At 37.3% G+C, this 20,795-nt stretch overlaps 1 protein-coding gene across 3 annotated transcripts in view; it reads right to left on the bottom strand.

Annotated features, from left to right (window-relative positions):
• slc4a4a (solute carrier family 4 member 4a) overlaps window positions 1-20,795 on the bottom strand; it is a 66,187-nt gene that overhangs the window by 9,699 nt on the left and 35,693 nt on the right. For all 3 annotated transcript variants that reach the window (XM_069139109.1, XM_069139107.1, XM_069139108.1), the window contains 16 exons: window positions 14,928-15,085; window positions 13,975-14,062; window positions 13,068-13,222; window positions 11,925-12,035; window positions 11,405-11,579; window positions 11,178-11,311; window positions 10,599-10,873; window positions 6,896-6,966; window positions 6,225-6,410; window positions 5,973-6,086; window positions 5,509-5,670; window positions 4,699-4,877; window positions 3,292-3,364; window positions 2,248-2,316; window positions 1,780-1,953; window positions 798-959 (listed from right to left, as the gene is read on the bottom strand). In XM_069139109.1, the coding sequence (XP_068995210.1) occupies window positions 798-959; window positions 1,780-1,953; window positions 2,248-2,316; window positions 3,292-3,364; window positions 4,699-4,877; window positions 5,509-5,670; window positions 5,973-6,086; window positions 6,225-6,410; window positions 6,896-6,966; window positions 10,599-10,873; window positions 11,178-11,311; window positions 11,405-11,579; window positions 11,925-12,035; window positions 13,068-13,222; window positions 13,975-14,062; window positions 14,928-15,085 (2,286 nt within the window). The remainder of the gene's footprint in view (window positions 1-797; window positions 960-1,779; window positions 1,954-2,247; window positions 2,317-3,291; window positions 3,365-4,698; window positions 4,878-5,508; window positions 5,671-5,972; window positions 6,087-6,224; window positions 6,411-6,895; window positions 6,967-10,598; window positions 10,874-11,177; window positions 11,312-11,404; window positions 11,580-11,924; window positions 12,036-13,067; window positions 13,223-13,974; window positions 14,063-14,927; window positions 15,086-20,795) is intronic.

The raw sequence follows: 20,795 nt of genomic DNA, 5'->3' as shown, positions 1-20,795 counted from the left end.
AAAATCTCTGGGTTGAAGCACTGGTCACAAGACCTGATATTTTATGTCGCAGTATTTAGTCCTGTTCTTGTAAAGAGTACCAAGCTACAGTACAATTGATTGGAATAAAGCAGCAATTTTGTGGTGTATGCCCCAACATCTCTTCACATGCTCACATCCACCTGTTGCACATAAGGCTGATATTGGAGCTCCTGAATCCCAAATGCCTGTTGGGATGGTTTGTGTGAACAAATAAGTAACAAAAAAATATTAACACAAATACAATATTATTGCACTCCCTATGAGTCAGATAAACAAGGACAAGAAACTTGAGGAAACGCATGTCTTACTACACTTTCAGTGTAAAAAAAAAAAAAAAAAAAAAAAAATTAATTGAATTTCCACTTAATATGTACAATAGTTCTGTAAGGCAAAGACATGAGGGAATTCTAATGCTGCATGGTCAAACTTCCTTAGCTTTATGAACTGGAGAAACTACCAGATGAAAATGAAATAAAGATGACTCCACAAGATGAATAAACAACTGCATGAAAGAAACTGACATGTAAATCTGGAGTTTGGTTCGCCAGGGGATAAACCTTCAGTCGGTACATGCTGTTGCAAAGGAAGAAAATTTGGATTTGAGAGCAGGGCTGGAGATTGTTGATGAGTATGATAAACTTGAGCTTGGCATGGGCTGTCATGTAAAACAAATAAATCAAAGAAAGATAAAGGCATGTTTTTGTTTTTGTGGCTTAAGGAAAGATAGAAGTTGGTACATACTAATGTATCCCAATGGGAACGCAAAAAAAGCTTACGTCTTCAGCATCACTCTCTATGCTGCCCCGTTTTTTCTTTTTCTGCTTCTCGTCCTCCTTCTTCTTTTTGTCCTTCTCCGGGATGACATCATCCAGGAAGCTGAGATCATGCTGGGAGAACATGTAATCCATTGCTTTCCTCACAGCGACCAGAGCAAGGATCTGAAAGGAGCAACAGATCCAGGGCTTAGAGTGGACTGGGTGCCAATTATGATCATTATAAGATCAAGATCTATCAAGCACATGAAATACAGTTTCAAAACAGTTCAATAATTAACTTACTGACATTTTTTTTTAAATGTAAGCAGATGTTTCAATACAATATAAAGTTGATAAAGTTATAAAATTGGCAGTTTTAACCTCTTTATGAGGTGAGTTTGAAATTGCAGAAAATTGGACTTCAAATGAGAATGCAGATATACTGCAGTCTTTTTCATTCTTACATCAATGTGACTTCCTTGACTACTGACTACAATAAGTATAACATTTTGAGATAAATATCAGCCTTCTTTTTTACCTTTAAATTTAAAGGTAAAATATTATATTTATATATTATATTTATATATATATATATATATATATATATATATATACTGATATTTATCTCAAAATTTTATACTTATTCCGGTGAGCGTCCACCTGCTCACCAGAATTTTTTTGAGCTTTTAACTTTGTGGCATTCATTACCAGATATGCAGCTGTTATTACATGACCAAAAATGTCATTTTTTTTCATGACAACTGAATCGTGAATCTGCATGACAACTCTACTGATGAGGGTCACTAAATGCTGATCAAAGTTACAACAAAATACCTATGACAAATTGAGCACATTATTCTAACATTTTACTAAACTGTTATTAATTTCTCACAAAATTCATGAATGGAGTAACCATTAGTAGAAATAAGTATAGTTGTAGTCTCTTAAATACTGAATCTTTTAAAAAATATATATTGGCTGAATCTCAATATGAAAGTCTTACCATGACAGGAAATATGATGGCAGCCACAGTGGACTTGAGGACCCAGAGCAGAGCCAAGCAAAGGATCTGGATGAAGGTGAAGAGATGGACCTTCCTGAGGGGAACGTGTCGCAGGTAAACCAGGTCTGGCTGATGCTTCGCTGGCATCAGCAGCAGTTTGAGACGATCCATAAACTACAAAAAGAAAGAGAGGTACAGATACTATACACATGACAGGGAGCCCTGCAAGCATTCATTTATCAAAGTAGCAATAAGTAGCTCGTCGCTGGTTTGCACAGTTTCTTGAATACTCAGAGGTTTTTATTAATAACTAATTTTAGCCTTAAAACACTTCTTTTATGACAGGTAGGGAAGTTAGACGACAATATCATCAAAGTTTTTTGTTTTTCAGATTAGCTTCCATCTCTCTGCACTGCACATTTATCCTTATATTTTCCAAAATAGGAGTAAAACCATTTGAAAATGTACCTGCACTCCATTGAGCGATGCGACTCCCATGTATAAGAAAACTCCATACAGCACAGGCATCGGGATGAACTGGATAAAATAGATGAAAACAATGTACATAAATAGAAACTTAAAAGTATGAGGGAAAGATTGGGTGATTTCTATCATAGCTTCCATTTCTTTTTCCAACTCAAAAGTTTTTGTTTATTTAAAACATGTCATACAACGTATCTTAATATTACTTTTTTAATTGGTGCAAGACAAGGTTTTGTTGAGATTTAGTTCAAGATAAAACTCCCTCGCGCAACTGAGATCAATCAAATGCAGCAGAAATGATTCGTTTTTGGCAACTGTACACTGCAGTTTACTTAATGGTTATAAAAAAAAAAAACATTTACCTTTAATTGCAGTACTCAAGTTTATGAATGAGACAGGTCTCTCAGCGGTGGGAGATAAAGGTTAATGAGGCTAAAATAATCCCTTAGTTGACAGTCTCACAATGAGACTTAATTTACTCGTACGGTTAAAAAAGCCTTTTATGCTCCACTGAGTTCTGACCTCAACACACATGGACTCTAATGTTGCAGCCATCTGGAGAGTTTAGAGGTTTGTGAACAGATTAAAAAAGAAATAATTTGTTTGTTTATATTTTATAAAAGCAGACTGAGTCTAAAGAAAAAAAAACCTGTGGTGACAGTCAGGGAGGTTATTTTCCTCCTTGTTGTGTTGGTAATTTTGTATTAAGCTGTTTAGGTTGTAATAACAGTATTAGGTGTCTGTCAGTAGGACAACTATTACTAGATCACAGTTTTTGTCTCTCAATGTCAAGCTATTTATGTTGTTGTATTTTAATGCGGCTTTCAATGTTATGATTATGAGAATAAAAATATTTAGCCAACCTTTAAACAACCTGCCAGTTAACATGAAATGATCTAAAGCCTCTGTCTGTCATCAGCAGTAGTGATCTTGAAAAGATTAAAACCTTAAGCTTGTCTCAAGCTAACAACAGTGACTAACAAGTGGCTAACAACAGTTGAAAACAGAAAACAACTTTGGATTAATTACCTTTAAAATTGGAGACATAAATACAGAGAGTCCTGTCAGGATGAACACAATCACACCAGTGACCCTCTGTTCTCTGAGAAAAAGACAAAAAAAAGAATGTCATAAGAACATGTTCAGACTTTCAGGACAGCCTTTTGACTGTTTTAGCAACAATAAAATCCCAGTTGAAGCACCCTGAATATTGGTACTGAGTACTTGAAGATGTAAGTCAATGTCAATTTCTATTTCCGTTCAGCAAAGGCAAAAACAACACCAATGTTTGCAGGAAGTTCAAAGTTGGTGTGGCATTTTCAGTGTCTGGTAACACAAGAGCTTGTTAGCTCAGCTTACAGCTGACACATCAGGAGGGTGAGCAGGTCATCAAACAGTCATTAAAAGAAAACAAAAAGCCCTCGAAAGACACAGAAAAACACAGTGAACAGAAAAGGCAAAAAATGTACTAAACAACAAATGATGTAATCGGGGCAAATTCGGCAACGTAATTGGAGTGCACAGGGTCACGCATGGGTACCATTGAGACAGTTAAAATGAAAGGGGATGAAAATAATATTATCATATTATTTTCTTCCCCTTATTTTCCCCTATTGCATTTATTTTCCCCTATTGCATTTATTAAAATACAGTTAATTTTGAAGATCGCTGTAATTTTTCTTGCATCTGACTGAGGTGCTGTAAACAACTCCACCTAAAACAAGAGAGACTGAAACAAACCGTATTTGACCAGCAGGATTAACAATGTTTGTGAAGTTTGGCTAAACTCACAAACCAAATCCGTTTATTCACTTATGGCCCAAATCGGCTTCAGTTCGAGTAAGTAACTAAAGAATTAATATCTGCTTTTGGTCCAAGTTTTATGTTTGTGTGTTCATCAGCTAAAAATTCCAAAATCATTGAACAGATTGAAGTGGCCAAAGAAGGACAGATTAATTTTTGGTGCAGCAACTTTTTTTTTTCTCCTGGATGTCTTAGTTCAAAGCAAATCTTTTAGCGTATACACCACATTTATTTCTGCCTAAAGAAAGTCCACCATTTAAATACATTTATTTTTATCTTCAACAAACTTGGTACATGAAATATGTGAATGAGTCTCAATAGTTAACGATATGCTACTGTATTATAACATTGGTTGCCATATTTAATGGTCTTAACTGCAACAAAAACTTGTGACAGGTTCACAACACTTTACCAAGTGACTCTGCCTTCTTCTGTTGGCATCTTACCTGTAGATGGTGCTGCAGCAATGTAGTACATTGAATTTACTATGAATGTGTTGTCATGCTATGACCATGATTGTCTGTTCATATGTGTACTTTGACGTGGATCCAGACAAGGATAAAAACAACAAAAAAATAGAAAAAAGTATCTGTTAGTACAATGCTCACTTTATGGTAAATATATTGTTCTTACCTCACACCCAAAAACTTTGGCTGCTCTCCAGGAGCCGATGTTTCAGTTTCCATCTTCAGACTGTCGAGGTGAGCGATAGAGATAACGGTGGCGGCCACATACCATGGCAGACCCATGAAGGAGCAAACCACGAGCAGAACAGCCACCCAGAACAGATCCAGATGGTAACCTGCCCCTTTCTGGTACAGACAACAAACACAAGGTCAAAGGTCAAGTATGTGCATGTTGCGGCATGGACAGTATGCAGAGCACAGCTGCAGATACAGATCAAATTAAAACCCTGAAAATTGTTCTTATATGGTTTATTTTTATAGTTTGCAGAGTAATACAACAGCAGCAGAGAACCAAAGTGTTGTTCTGCTGCAGAGTTCTCCGTATTGAGTCACTAAAAATTAAATAAATGTAAGGGACAAGTCACCCAATTCAATTCAAAGAAAAGTATTACTCAACTACAACAGTGACTTTCAGAACCCTGCAAGTTGCTTTTGAACTGTACCATGTGTAGTCACCCCCATGAAACATCTCTCACTCCCCTGAGAAGAATGATATTTAACTACAGTGTGAAGGTAGCCAGTGTCCTGTACAGCCTGCAATTTGTTGTGGGAAATGTATGAAAATCCTCACGTCACATAAATCAGGTCAGAAAAGCAAAAGGAAGAAAACCTTGTACCTCAATAAAAGTTTTGTTTTTGTTTAATGTTGTTATTTCTATAACTATTAAAACAGCTATATGACATTTAGCATTCTGAAGACATATATCTCATGGGTTACAAATTATTACACATATTGCCAGAAAGGCCTCTTTTTTACCTTTAGCTTGTTCTCCTTCCTGTTGACGATCACAGCAGTGATCTGTTGGTCCATAAAGACCAGTATAGTGACCAGAAGGGCAGGAAGAGCAGACGCCAGATAAACCCACCAGGGGTTTCCTCCAAATGGGGGCACAAACCAGCCCCGGTTTGGATTTGTTGGCTATCAAGGAGAAGGACAGAAACTTCAAAATGAGCGATAAAACCAGCAACCGACATGTAACTTTCATTTGCTCTACTATCTTAAGCTTTTGCTGGCTCTTCCGGTCGTTAAACAGCCACTGCTTTGATTGACTTGAAAAAAGAAAACCATCACAACAATAATTACTCCTTTATTTACAAATAGCATTAATACAAGGTGGAGACCTGCAAGACTTTTTGACATTTTTGCTTTTATAAAGCTATAAATAACAAAAACTGCCTTTGAATACATTTTGATCATGTGGCGCACAGAAATGGACTCACCTTGAATTCAGTTGGCACAATAAGTTTAGGGGTATCAACTCCTACAAGCATGTCAACTCCACAGAAGATGAGGATGGCCAGGATGATGGCAAAGTCACTGATTAGTTTCCTCACCTGGGAGGAAGGAAACACAAAGATGCTCTCTGTAATCGGCTGCTCCGTAACCAGGTGTAAAAACTCATTTATATTCTTTACATGTGACTCGTTTGGTTAAATTATCTTAGCACGTTGGTGACATTGTATGTCACTCACAGTAGTGGGGAAGAAAGGGCTCGTCTTGAACTTCTTCAGACACATGGAGCAGGTGTAAGTGCCGAAGAACAGAATGAAGGACATGAGCATGATGTCTGGGACGAAGTCACAGGCCTTCCCCACCAACTCTCCTTTGTACTTCAAGCAGTCCGTCTTTGTGAGCGACGACCATGTGGCATTCATTGGCTGCACAGAAAGAAGAAAAAAAAGCATCTTCATTATAAAGAAAAAAATATTCACGCAAATGAAAGTTGAAGTACTCTAGCAATTCATTCATTCAAGTATCTGCCTTATACTTTCCATGTTTTGGAGCAAAGACTAACAAAAAAAAAAAGACATACTGTATTGTTACTAACCTCAAATTGGAAACAATGTCCGTATCTTATCAGACTGCTCACTTTTCCTTGTAACAATGTTGAGCTAACACAATACAGTTGTCTTTTTCTTTCATGATCTGTCTCTTGGGGTTGGCATGAGATTTGTGAGCCCATTCCAACAAGTCTCTTGAAGATTGTCAAATAATTCCAGGATTGTTTCAGTTTAAACAGTTATTTAAGTAAGGTGGACGATATATGCTAAAATACAAGACATTAGAGGTTTGGTTGAGACAGTACACAGTAGGGTATATAATGCATCTATTAAGGGCAGCAGTAAAAACAGGAGACACTTACCAGATCAGTGTTGTTCCAGTACCAGACTGAAGTACCTTCTAAAGGATCACCAATGATCTCTGTAGTGTTTTCTGCAGAAACACACAAAAACATTTACTCTCAGCATTAGTTTGTAACAATGTACAATGCATTGTAATAAGTTCTGATTTATCATGGGTAAAAACAAACAAGTTTCCAGAGCAACACGACTCAAATGTTAAATGGTAATATGAAAAAATTTAAGAAAAAATAAGGGGGTTGTCCTTTTTCAATGGCCGTTTTATGATAACTGAATCTCAGCTTGGTAAACTGAGCTCTGCGTTAATACACTGAACTTTCATTAATCAAAGCTTAGTCTGGAGTTTAATGGTGATGTGTTAAATGTAGCATGCATGTTCGCCTGTTGAATTAACACATATCCAAGATAAGTTTAATTATTATATCCAAATTCTCTATTTAGCATGTTAGCTGTTCTGAGGAATGACCAATATCTCAAGATAATTTTGTAATTCTACTTTGGGGGCAGCCAAGCGATATCAGGCTTTGTCTTCAGACCTGTGTAGATATCTTTTTCACATCCAGCACCCACGATGTTTAAATAGCAAATGTACTTGTGGCCATCTGAGCACCGATGAACGTGTTGGTCTAAACACAATGTGTGGTCAAGCATATCGTTGGAGGACTGCTATCTTGAGACAACGGAAAGCGGTTGCACGACTGACCAACAAAAACCCGGCCTTCAGTAAATACTGTCGAATTTTACTGTTATTTTAGGGGCAAATTGTGAAGATAGTAATATGGTTGACATAGATGGTTGCACAGTGGGGAGGATGGCAACACGCCACACAGCACTGACAGCATACTGATTTTAAACGATTTAAAAAAGATAGAGCTGATTTTGGAGCGTTAGATGTTGATTGCTGGGCTTCTATGTCAGAGCAAATATTACTATTTTGATTCGGTTAGGAGAGTGAGATGATAGGCTTTATCTTACACCTGGCACAAAGTGGTGACAAGAACAACTTAAGTGTCTTTGATAATGAGAGACTGACATACTTTTCATTTTCCCACACAGTCCCCATGTTGTTTAAATGTTCTTCTGCCTATATGTGCACCCATACATTGCACGATCAACTATGATGATTATCTAAGAGACTAAATAAAACTCCTTTGAACCATGCGTCTTACTTTGAGCTCAGCTTATCCGCCATTAAACTACCGAAAGTAGATGCGGGCATGCCCTGAATATACGCTGGCATTCAGATGCGGCTGCGGACCTTTGGTGCATCTCTGTCTCACCCAATTCCTCTCTTCTCACTAGTGTGGCCGTCTTAAAAATGCCCCAAAAAAGAATTTGAGACAAAGTTTTGAGCCAAAAGATCAGCTGATCATCCGACCAACTTTTCCCTCTATGAAATAAAACCAGACACTTGGCTTTGATAGCAGCCAGGAGTTTCCTTGACTGACTGTCGGTGTTACATCGGCCTGTCGTGATGATATGTCAGCTGTTTACTCATCTAACATAATCATCTGTTGTTTCCATTTTCTGGTATACAGTGTATTCCACTTTATGTGGGTTGGTATTGGGTATAGCATGTTTCTGTGTGTGTGTGTGTGTGTGTGTGTGTGTGTGTGTGTGTGTGTGTGTGTGTGTGTGTGTGTGTGTGTGTGTGTGTGTGTGTGTGTGTGTTTGTGTGTGTGTGTATATGTGTCAGAGATAAGTTATTTTGGAAAGCAGCAGGGGAGTACCACTAATTTAGGGCTGTCCCTTCGTCCTCTCTTGTCCTCCTTCCTAAAAGAAAATCAAGAGGCATGTTGTGTTGTAGAGAAGCCTGATGAACTGTGTTTGTTCACTTCTTTTAAGTCAAAGCCAAAAAACTATTTATTTTTTTTTGCTGGTCTCTTGTGACAAAACCAGACAAACTAAAACTCAGCAGCCCATGTAGCAGTAATACTGTTGTAAACATGTTAAAGCAAATCTCAGAACTGCCTTCTTTCATCTATGTAATATTACTAAAATCAGGAAAATCCTTCCTCAGCGTGACGCAGAAAAACTCATTCATGCGTGTGTTACTTCCAGGCTAGATTATTGTAATTCCTTGTTGTTAGGATGTCCAAATTACTCATTAAAAACCTTGCAGCTGATCCAAAATGCTGCAACAAGAGTAATGACGGGATTTAGCAAGAGAGATCATATTTCTCCAGTTTTATCTTCTCTTCACTGGCTTCCTGTGAAATCAAGAATAGAATTTAAAATTCTCTTGATGACTTACAAAGCCCTACATGACCAGGCTCCATCATATCTTAGAGATCTTATAGAACCATATAATCCTAGCAGAGCACTTCTCTCTCAGTACGCTGGTCTACTTGTGGTTCCTAGAGTTTCCAGAAGTAGAATGGGAGGCGGAGCTTCAGTTTTCAGGCTCCTCTCCAGCTCCCAGTTTGTGTTCGAGAGGCAGAAACCCTCTCTAGCTTTAAGATTAAACTCAAAACGTTCCTTTTTGATAAAGCCTATAGTTAGGGCTGGCTCAGGTAGACCTGAACCAACCCTTAGTTATGCTGTTATAGGCCGAGGCTGCTGGGGGACCTCGCTGAGCTTCTTTTCTTTCCTCCTACTCTTTAACTGACTCATACCTCACCATCTTTTTCTCTCCCATAGTTTTTGCTTATTATCTGTTGTCTCCATTCAGTTCCCTCGCTCGTGTATTTTCTCTTCTTTCTTTTGCAGATGTCCCGTCATGGAGCCGCATGTCTCTGTCCTGCGCTTGTCGTCTCCACCAACAGTTCTTCTCTTGGATATCTATGCTGTCCTTTTCTCTCTCTGCTCTCCTCTCTCTCCAACCGGTCCAGGCAGATGGCCGCCCACCCCTGAGCCTGGTTCTGTCGGAGGTTTCTTCCTGTTAAGAGGGAGTTTTTCCTTCCCTCTGTTGGAGGTTGTTCTCCCTTAAAGAGGAGTTTTTTCCCTCCTAGCTTATGTGGGAATTGTTGAATTGTTGAATTGTTGGGTTTCTCTGTATAATATTGTAAAGTTTTGCTGTAAGGACTTTAATGTGTTAAGTGCCATGAAATAACCTGTGTTGTGATTTGGCGCTATATAAATAAATTGAATTGAATTGAAAATTAAACAATTATACTGAAGTAGTATAACATAAGAACAATGTTGAGGTACTTGTACTTTCCTCAAGTATTTCAATAGGGACTACTTTAATCTCCCACTCCAATACATTTCAAAGGGAAATCCGCTTTCTACTCTACTAACTTTATTTAGTGAGTAGTAAATTTAAAAATGAGCAATTGATAGTATAAAAAAACTTTTAAAATACAACGCATTGTTAAAGATGTGGTTCTTCACCTTTTTTGGCTTCTGACATTTTACAAAAATCTGTAGAGGCGAGGTTCCAATTTTTCAGCAAGTACAGATTTTTCCCCTGAAACGTTTTACATGGTTTCATTTCAATTCATGTTTAAATGATCAAGTAGCTTACCAAAGAGCCCAAAAACAGATTTGTCTATCAGAATTTTTTTTGATGTTTTTTTTTTCCTGTATATCAAACTGGATATAAAGTGGTTCAAACTAGCTCCACGTCCAGCAACTACAAAATGATCATGTAAAAACTCTGTATGCTGTGGAATACGGAGAGATTTATCTGGCGGTAATCAGCATTAACCACAATGATATCATTTCTAAATAAAGACAATACCCTAAAGGTATGTAATATCTCACCTAAAATAGCAGGGGCCATGCAGAGGCAGTCATATTGTGTGACATACTCCATCCTAAATTCAGGGTTGATTGGATAGTGATGAGCTAGTTTCAGCATCTTCTTGAAGGCATCGTAGATGAAGATGAAGCTAATGAGACAGGAGAAGCCCTCCTCAGTGAACCGGGTGAAGTACTGAACCAAGAAGCTGGCGTCAGTGGCCACGAGCACCAGGCAGAGGAACGCTGACCACAGGCCGATCCACAGGCGGAACTCCAGGTAGTCAAAGTTATTATCTCTGAATGAAGAAAAACAACAACAAAAAGTCCCAAATCACAAAAGTATTAATGTTTCAAACATTACTAAAAAAAAAAAAAAAGATCATTATGCTTTTAGCATAAAGAAGCAAATTCTTGTAATTCATCATTTTAAGAAATGTTATTTTCTAAATAGTCAGATTTTAACATCAATAAAGACTTAAAATACACAACATTGACTTGTTTTGAGTGTCTGAATTAACATGATGGATTATTGTTTTAAAATCACAAAGAAGTGTTCTATGATTAATGACCTCTGGCCAACCGAGAAAATACAGAGCGTACCTGCTGAAGTTGAAGAGCAGTCGTTCAAACACCAGAACGGGGCCGGTGCTGCTGAGGATGGTGAGAGGCTGGCCAGCCAGCAGACAGAAAACCCCCCCTGTGATGGCTGTGCCCAGAAAACTCTCCAACACACCCTGAACAAACGGAGGAGAGAACTCAGGAAACCATTCAGAGCATAGATTGTTGACACTCTTCAAATAATTAAAAGGTTCAAATCTCCATCTGACCTGCATGTTTTCTGTAGCATCCCCCAGCAGACCACCAAAGGTGATGGCGTTTGTGACAGTTCCAAGGTAAATAAACAAGATGGCCGACAGGGCCTGAATGTGAAATACATCTGTGAAGTCACTGATGAAGAAAGGCGCTTTTCTTTTTATGTCAAGTATGAGACCGCCACAAAACCTGAATATAGACAAACACAAGGTGCATTTTTTTTACTAACAAAATTTCAACATGTATTTGCAGTATTAGTATACAGACTTACAGAACTGCAATGTACTGTATGATTCCTTTTGTTCGGCTAAACATGACATACAACACTTGAAAGCAGTCTTTTCCCTGGATAGCTGTAAAACTACTGATATTCTCTGAGTCATGTTGCACTTTGGTTCATTACACAACTCTAAACTGCTAAACTCTCTTTTAGAAGTTGTGTGGAGTTTTAGGTAGATAGTAAATCAAATAAATAGTACCCATTCTCGTATAAAAAAGTACAACTTGAAAATGTGCTTTTGTTCAGTTTCATACCTCCCAGTCTTCTTCAGCTCGTCTCCTACGGCGTGTCCGCCTCCTCCGTGACCTCCATCATGAAGCATGTCTCCGTTCATCTGAGAGTCCCCTCCTGCATACATGTTTTTCCTAAAATACATACAAATGTTCATCATTTTGTTCAGTCTGCACGGCACACATTTTATTTCTGATAAACATTTGATCAATTAAAAATACTTATTTTATCAAGGTCATATTGTAACCTCTCAAACATCCACTGATATTGACACAACCTGCAGTTACTTAACATTTAAGCTGCTTCAAGCCGTCAATCAGACAATGTTGATATCTGTTGATAATGATATCGGTGAATAAGGAACTTTGATTGATAAGCACTTACATAAAAACATTCATGCTTTACTGTATAAAACTGCAGCTTCATATAAAACCAGCTGCTGCTGTTTCATAATTGAACACTGTGCCGTACGCCTGGATGCACTTCAGTGATTTTGCAACTCCTGCTTTTCTATAACATTATATAATTTGTGCACACACAGCATTCAGAGCTGGTACAGATCTCTGGCTTGTTACATATCTGATGAAGATAGAAAACTTCTTTTTTAACCAAAAACTTAGTAACAGGATATTTTGGTTGTTGAATCCTATTACTGATACAGATAGATACACTTTACTGTTAAAGTTACTTGTGCTGATTATTGCCACTCCTGTTATACATGTATGGGGGGCAACAATTAAAACAGAAGTTGTATCAACTGAAGTATGCAAGTCTTCATGTCGTGTTTCATCTGGGTGGAAATGGGTTTAATAAATAACCAGCAGACTAATATACTGAACAGCCTGAGGTCCGTGTTGAATCACTGAACACATGTGGTTTCAGATAAGATCACAAGGAGACTTCTCAGGAGGTAAACTTTGGATTATTGTCACTTAGTACTTGTTTATATTCCTCTGATTTGTAAAAATCCTCTTTAAAAAAATGAACTGACTTGCACTGCATGCCTACTACTTGTACTGTACATTTTTAAGACACACCAATATTTGTAGTAATATAGCAGTGCAGGATATCACTTTGTTCTAGAAAGCATATTAGCACCAAATTTGGGCAATGTAAAACAAATAAGATAGTCTTCGATTGCTTTATATTTATTCATGTTTATAGACCTTTTGTCAGAGGAGGGGAGGGATTTCGGAGGTTCTATCCTGATAGCCGGATCCCACTCTCCAGGAGGAAGCACGATCACCTCATCCAGGAATTCATCAATACCAGCCAGTAGGTCTTGTCTGTCCTTGGCCTTATATGCAATGTCATGAAAGACCTGAGCACAGACAGAGAGGAACGAGGCATTCGAGTGTAAAAGAAAGTCATCGGAGTGAACTGTAACATCAGATCTGAAGGATTAATAAATGGGGGAAGAGTGACTTCCTATGCACACCAGACATGAACAACTACTCCAGAAAGGTACAGAGATGTATGAAATGTGAATGCAGTGCAGCATCAACTCACATATTGTACAGGGTACAAGAGTTTATAAATACTTTACATTGTGTCTCTGAATAAAAATCTCTAAACAATTAAAGGCCTAATCAGAACCTTATTCAGAGATTGAAGCCTAATCTTTATTTTTTTTTTTCTATTACTATGTATGCAAATTATAAATTAACGGAACCACATAGGAATAAAATGCAAGTAGAACAGCAGCTTACACTTAAACATTGTTTTAGGTAACTGATTGTTAGCCTTGGGGGGAACTGACAATTGATTTGAATGCAACATTACCATAAACTGCCTAAATAATTACCTTGGAGTTGAAACTGGTATTAAAAGCGTAATTATGATGCTGGAATGCATCATATTCACCTTCCTATTATACAGTCTACTCTGTTTTGTTGATAGGGAGCAAGCCATGAGGCCTTAACTATCAAAAACCTGAGGATTTGAATGAAACTAATATTGCATTGCATAAAAAAATATATATATTTGTACCAGAGTTTTACTGTCAGTAGTAAAAAAAATTAAATTAAAAAAAAAAAAAAAATCACAGATAGAGTATGTTAAAGGCAGTCGAACCTCATCTGACATCAGCGTGGCGATTGCTCTGCCAATCTCATGGTACGACTTGGCTTTGCCTTTGGGTCCAAGGAGGATGAATAAAAATCTGAAAGATGTAATGAAGCAGAGTATAAATCCAATCTAACATGAAAAATAATTGTATTAATATTAGCAACCTTTATGCTATACTATACTATACTATACTATATATATATCAGTGCTGTTTACTCTCATAAGGAAGCACCTGTGATTTACACAGCTGCCTAAGAACATATTCACAGCACAAATACATTTTACTCTGTTTTGACTGCTGCATGTGCCAGCTATCCACTCGATTACCTCACAAGTACCCTCCAATGTAGATTATAGCAATCAAACTGTAAAGGATGTTGTTTACTAAGAGCATGAGCACTGCCAATGGTGACGCATTAGATAAGTCACCAGAGCTGTTCCTCTAGTTGTTTAGTCGGTTTACTAGTTCATCAGAACTGTTTGAAAGGTTTCCAATAAGAAGTACAGAAAATGAAATAGCTTCATGGCTCCTCGGTTGCAACACTACAGACACGTTATGACCCTCATTAACAACCAGAGCACAAACAGCAGGTGAACACAATCAATGAAACATCTAAACAAGCTAATCTCTTATAGTAGCACTGCAATAAATTGCTTTAGATTGCAGCGGTGCGTTAGATTTCTGTATAATTCAAAGTAAACATAGGGGAATGTAGTATTACCTTTACCCGGCAACATAATGTAATCCATTTTCCTGAGAATTAGTGATATGTATCATAATTCTTTTATATAACAAAGAATTTCTCCCACATTTCTATCATTGTTATCGAACAAATACATGCATGTAAAGCCGACAATCAGACAGCTACAATTTTTGGAAATCAAGAAATGATGCCCCTTTTATACATGAAACTTTAGCTCCTATTTATGAACTCCTGGTGCTCAAACATGTTACTCACCTTGTGGGGACAGGAACCTCTGTTAGGGCTCCCAGCATCACAGCTTGCTGCAAACGAACAAATGCCACAAAGGGTGCATCCAGGAAGTCCACCTCCCCCACCAGCACGTTGGAGGCCTCCGCGTCTCTTGGCAACTTTTTCATGAACTTGTTCCTTAGCTAAAAGCACAAAAGAGAAGACATAATATGTTATGTTCACACCAGCAAGCTGTCTACGATGGTGTACTCCGAATTAAACAACCTATATCAAACACGACAATCCCATTCAGTTTAAATACCAAACCAGGAGGCTCCCATCGTATCTGAATAAGAAACAAGTAGTAACAGGAGGTCTGTATATATCTTTCTGACATGGCGATGGTGAGACTTATGAAGATGAAAGTCAGATACCTGCTGAGCTCCACAGGGGCAACATTTTACTTCCAAAGGACATTAAAGTAATACCATTGTGCCTTTGATGAGTGCAGCCACAACTCTTTTTTTCCTTTTTTTACGGTTTGAGAAACAGCTTTAAATGTCTTGCAATAGCATTTATGCCAACAAAATCTAATTTATAACTTGAAATTCTGCTGCAAATACGTTGAATGAATCTAAGAACTTCGCCGGAGAGCCGTTAAGCAGGTATGTAAGCTACCGTCTCTAATGTCGTGGACATTTGCATATAAGGAAGAAACTAGTGTTTTAACATGTTTCAGCCTCTAAACTAAAAATGCTTAAAGCTGAACATGTTGGACTAAATCTGTTTTCTTCCTGTAATGCTCTAGCAGTCCTCGGTCACACTTCCTGATGTAAAAATGAAGACAAATCTTGCTCTAATGTTTAATCCATCACACAAAATCATCTGCACTGGAATTCATGAGGCATCCTAAAGATGCGGTTCAGTTATGATTTCACTGTGTATGAAATTGTGTGTAGATTGCATCAGTATTAGTGTTTTCTAATAATGTGCTAGAAGATCTGGTGTTGGTGCTCCACATAACTGAGAATTATGTGGCACAAAAATGTATCCTTTCACTTGTGTTTGTATTAAGAATTATAAAAAGAAGCGAAGGCTCATGAGCAAATGCCAAAATGTGCTACAAATTGCATTTAACTAATTTGTATAAAGAAAACTTCAAACTTGTGGACGAACGAGGTAACAGATTCTCTGTAGAAGCTCAAAAGTGGGTTTTTTTTCTTGACTGCTCTTAGTACAATATTGTAGCATAGTATGTATTTGATTTGCATATTAGTGTATTATACAGGTACTGTTAGAGCTGCTAAAAAGTGGCATTGTTATGAGAAGAATGAGCTAAATAAAAAATAAACCTTCAAAGACAATGAATCATGAATTTCTATGGAAAACTACAGTGTTATATATTTAAGATTAAAACAGCTGAGAGCAGGCTTTGAACATTTTCTCACACAGCCAGTGACACTTCATACTGTATGTGCGCTAAATGCCCACACAGAATGATGTTTTACACCACTGTCAGTTTCAGTCAGGTTTTCTGAATTTTTTTATTAATTCATCTCAAACCAGAAATTTACATTAGACTGTCACAAGAGACAGTTTCAGCATCCAACAGGTTTTAAACAAATCTGATATTCCTTGCAAACCACAGTCCATTCACAGCGACTAACCAAGCTGCTTGTTATCCTGAATGAAATGAACAGATAATCTTCAAAATGTTCATTGACTTCTCAAAGATCTACTTTCTGCACAAGGTTGTTTTTTGAATTTTCAAAATCGCACAGGTATTATACAGGTGTATGTTTATATTGCACTGTATTTCACCACATCGACTAGCTCCTACCCCCACAGAAACACTTTCTTAGTAAAGATCTGCATCTGCAAACTAACAATAACCAAATTTAATGCCTTGTATTAAATACAGCATAATGCCATGAGTAGTAGAACAATGAGTCGCAACAGGATAAAAACACAATAATTTTTATGTTTTAACACAAAAAAAAATAAAACACAGCTTGATGGACTATTAAGAGAAACACTTTCATATATTCTGACAGCTTCAAGGAGAGTTGTTTTTATATCTAACTGGTATGTGTTTTTAACACAAAGGGAACAATAGCATTAAAAGCATAGTGAGCTGGTAAAGACAGATGACCTCACTTGGACAATTTGGATTGTATACACCTTTTTTTCTGTTGCTTCGTGAGGTTATATTTCTTTTTTTCTTTGCTGCAATCCTGCTTTGTGTGACCCTTATTTAACTAAAATTGACTTTTTGATGGCAAAATAAACAATAATCAGTCCAGACAACAGTGTAGTAAGATTTAAAGTACCAAACTGAGTGAGAATATCAGATCATCTTAAATGTGGCTTGAAAATGGTCTGTGCCAAGGTTTAAATTGGATTAGAACACAAACAACGCAGACACTTCGATCAGATTGACGTTGTTAGTACACATCATGTAGCCTACTGTACAAACAGGTTAAAAATATAAAGCCTGAAAGCACTTTTGACATTCTGAAACATGCTCATAGAGTCTTAAAGAAGTAAAATAATCATTTAATTTAGAAAAGAGAGTGGACCTATGTTTTTCTAGGACCAACCAATAGTGGAAGAGAATAAAACCACAAAGTAAACTAAATGAAGGCTGGCTTCCTGTCTACCAGTCATCATCATGTCCACCATATCCAGATCAGGTACTGGTTGTCCTCAACCTCCGAGGGTTGAAATCCCATAATCTTATGACCCCACACTGGTGATGTCCAAACAGATCCAATCAGAGTCTTGGCAAAGAGTCTGTCTGTAAATGATCAAGAGGTTAAACCTGCGTAACTGCACACCCTGACCTGTGTCCCATCCCTGCTAATCCACACCACACTGCCCTCGTAAACGACATCTACCCGCATCTGTTCTTCATGGCAAACAACAAATAGAACAACCTTAGACATTAAATATTGTTCTTTTTTAGGGGGTTTTATATGGTTGTGCCTTTAACTGCTAATGTATTAGTGCACCCAAATTACATGAATCTGATTTTCAATTCAAACTTTAACGCAATGTAGAAAGTTATCTGAGCAACTAGGATGATAAACAGCAACAGCTGCACCATCTTAAAATTGCTTCAACCATTAGAAAGACCACAGGGCCAGAGCCAGAGGATCTAAATGGTCTGATGGGTTTACAGGCTGTTTGTTTCTGAAGCTGAGACGTGTCGCAAACCAGCAAGCCGTGGAGCGTTTTGATATTTTCATATAAAAACCTTCAACGTTAAATAGACGAAGTTCTGAGATGTGAAACTTCACAGAAAAAAACTTTAAATCTCCTGCAGAAAATGTAATCTGCAGCTAATTTCATTATAAAATGTATTTATTTAAAGCAGAAAGTAAAGATAGTTTCATGTTTGTCGTGAACCAAGGACAGGTAGGCTAGGTAACTGTACTCTTGTTATCAGTTCTAAAATTTAAATCTGAAGGTATTTTGTGATGTAATAATCATTTCTTTTTGGGACTGTGACTGTATTAATTCGGTAGCACAAAAACATTGCTGTGAGTAGCACTAAAAATATCTGACAAATACCTCAAACAAATATAACAAAGTGTACATGGCTCGACACAAGCAAGAGTACTATTCTTTATATACATTTGATTAGTTTATTAGATTATAAATTAGATTCATATAAGTCACAAATATTCTATTAGAGAAAAACAAGATTTCTGAACACTGTTAAAATCATTATCAGTTTAATTCTAATAAACATTTTTTTTAACTATGGAAATTAAACAATTAATCCAATAAACCAAGATTAAATGGACATTGTATTTTCATACTTTAGGTGTGCACCTAATCTTATACCAGTTTTGGAATGTGAATCTCTCCAGCTCTTATCTTCTTTTCTTATCTTATTTTAGCACCAAATGGTCAGATATATGGCCACTAAGGAAATGACAACTGCATGTGGAAACTTCTGAAGTGTATTTATAGGCTGAGTGGGTGTGGAAAAGCTTCAGTTTAGGAGATTTGTTTCCTATCCAGTTGTGTCTTTCACACTCTGTTGGTCTCACAGGAGTCCTTACTGGGTCGCTCTGACCTTATTCTGTTCTTGGTGCCTGGTCTGGGATAAGAGCATCTGCATAAACAGCTGCTGTGAACTGTGGTAATCTAACTTTTCAAGTATGAGAATACAGTACAGTAAAACAGAGTGTGATTTATCCATTCTGGACAAGGCCAATGCATCCAAAATGGTAGAATACAACAGCAGCCTTCTTCGTGAGGCAGCGATCTATAAATTGATTTGTTTTGCTGATAATCCAATTTTCTTAAATCATAAATCCACTCAGAATGGAAAATGAAATGTGAATGCATTGTGAATAAATCTTTGCACCGCCAACAAAATGTTTTGCATTTATTACATAAGGAGTGTTTCAACATCACATATTTGACCCATTTGAAAAACTAGAATAAAAAATATTGTAGGAGCTAAAATATTTCTGCTACTGCACTTTTGTCATTAATGAGACTTTGTCATTAGTTGCCATTACTTCTACTGGAAATGTATTAGCATATCAGTAGGATGGATCAGAGTGTGGCCCATACAAATACCAGAAAGATGTTGCAAATGAAATTCATTGATAAAAACTGTGATAAAACATGTAGTCACTCCAATCTCACCTGTGGGCGTGACAGTGGAGTGTTAAGTTGTAGTAAGAAAAGGCATTACATATACTGTACACATACTGTATCTATGTGGGTGTGTACTTTCTATTCTAATTTAATCATTTACTTTTTCTTTCTCTCTCTTTCTAATGTTGATTTTACCCACATTTATCAGTCACAGCCCAATCGTCCTTGCAATAAACTGTTAAGCTAAGAAGAGGAATTATAAAAGCAAAATAGTTTTACAAACTTAGCTGCAGCAGGTTAAGAGCAGCTACAACAACCTGAGTGATGACATCAGTTGCTGAAACAATGTACTTTAGACAAAGTTACTTCTGCTCTGAACCGGCAGCCACAGTTAAACTCCAGCTGGCTTCTTCCATTCTGCAGTGGATGAAGCTACATCAGGTTAAAACTCTGCTTCTCTGTCCTTGTGGTCTGTTCAGGCTTGAAATCAGATGCTAATGCTCCTATTTATTTCGTGAAGTCATCTTAATTTTCTGTTCACTGATTAGTTTTGTGTGCATCCAAAGCACTGACTGAAGTTACATAACATAGAACATAGAAATCAGCCAGCAACTAAGACTTTGCCAAATTTTAACATATGTGACAAACTGATGAACAATAAGACTACACACAGGCAGCTTTGGTTTTGCTTGTTCAGAACAATTTACTATTAACTTAATCAGAGCGCTGTGATTATGTACAACATACCAGTGGTGGAAGGGACACTGCAGGCAAAGATGAGAAATATATATTCAACAGTTTTATGCTCTTTGAACAGGAGATTTCATAAAATACTTATCAGCTGGATTTTTACTGCACTTTCAGTAACAAGCGTAGTTGTTGTCGAATTTAGTAAAACAGAATATTTCACTTCACCTGGTTCACTGCCTCCTCTGCAGCCTCCGCAGTTTGTCTGCGGTCAAACACAGGGAGCAGCAGAGAGAACAGAGAGGAGAAGCTGCAACACCCTAACTCCAGTCAGCTGCTCCAAGTGGAGGAAACATGCGTGATAAACCACGCATGTTTTCTCCATAATGACAAACAGAAAATCATTTACCTGGGACGCTGCACCAGTGTTTTAAGCATATGGGGAAACTTTGATATGTAATGCAGACTTTGAAGGATTTTTTTTATGTGTTCACATGCTTGACCAATAAAATTAATTCTGACAGAACACAAACCTGTAGTAATGAAAGTAGATAATGCTACAAATATGGACGTTGCTGTTAAGACGCTACGAATTCTAAAACATGGATG

The sequence above is a fragment of the Embiotoca jacksoni genome, unplaced genomic scaffold, assembly GCF_022577435.1.
Source record: "Embiotoca jacksoni isolate LCO1_2020_lvr unplaced genomic scaffold, fEmbJac1.0.p SCAF_8, whole genome shotgun sequence".
Taxonomy (NCBI): Eukaryota; Metazoa; Chordata; class Actinopteri; family Embiotocidae; genus Embiotoca; species Embiotoca jacksoni.
The sequence above is the reverse complement of the archived record's forward strand: the minus strand, read 5'-3'. Positions and strand labels throughout refer to the sequence as shown.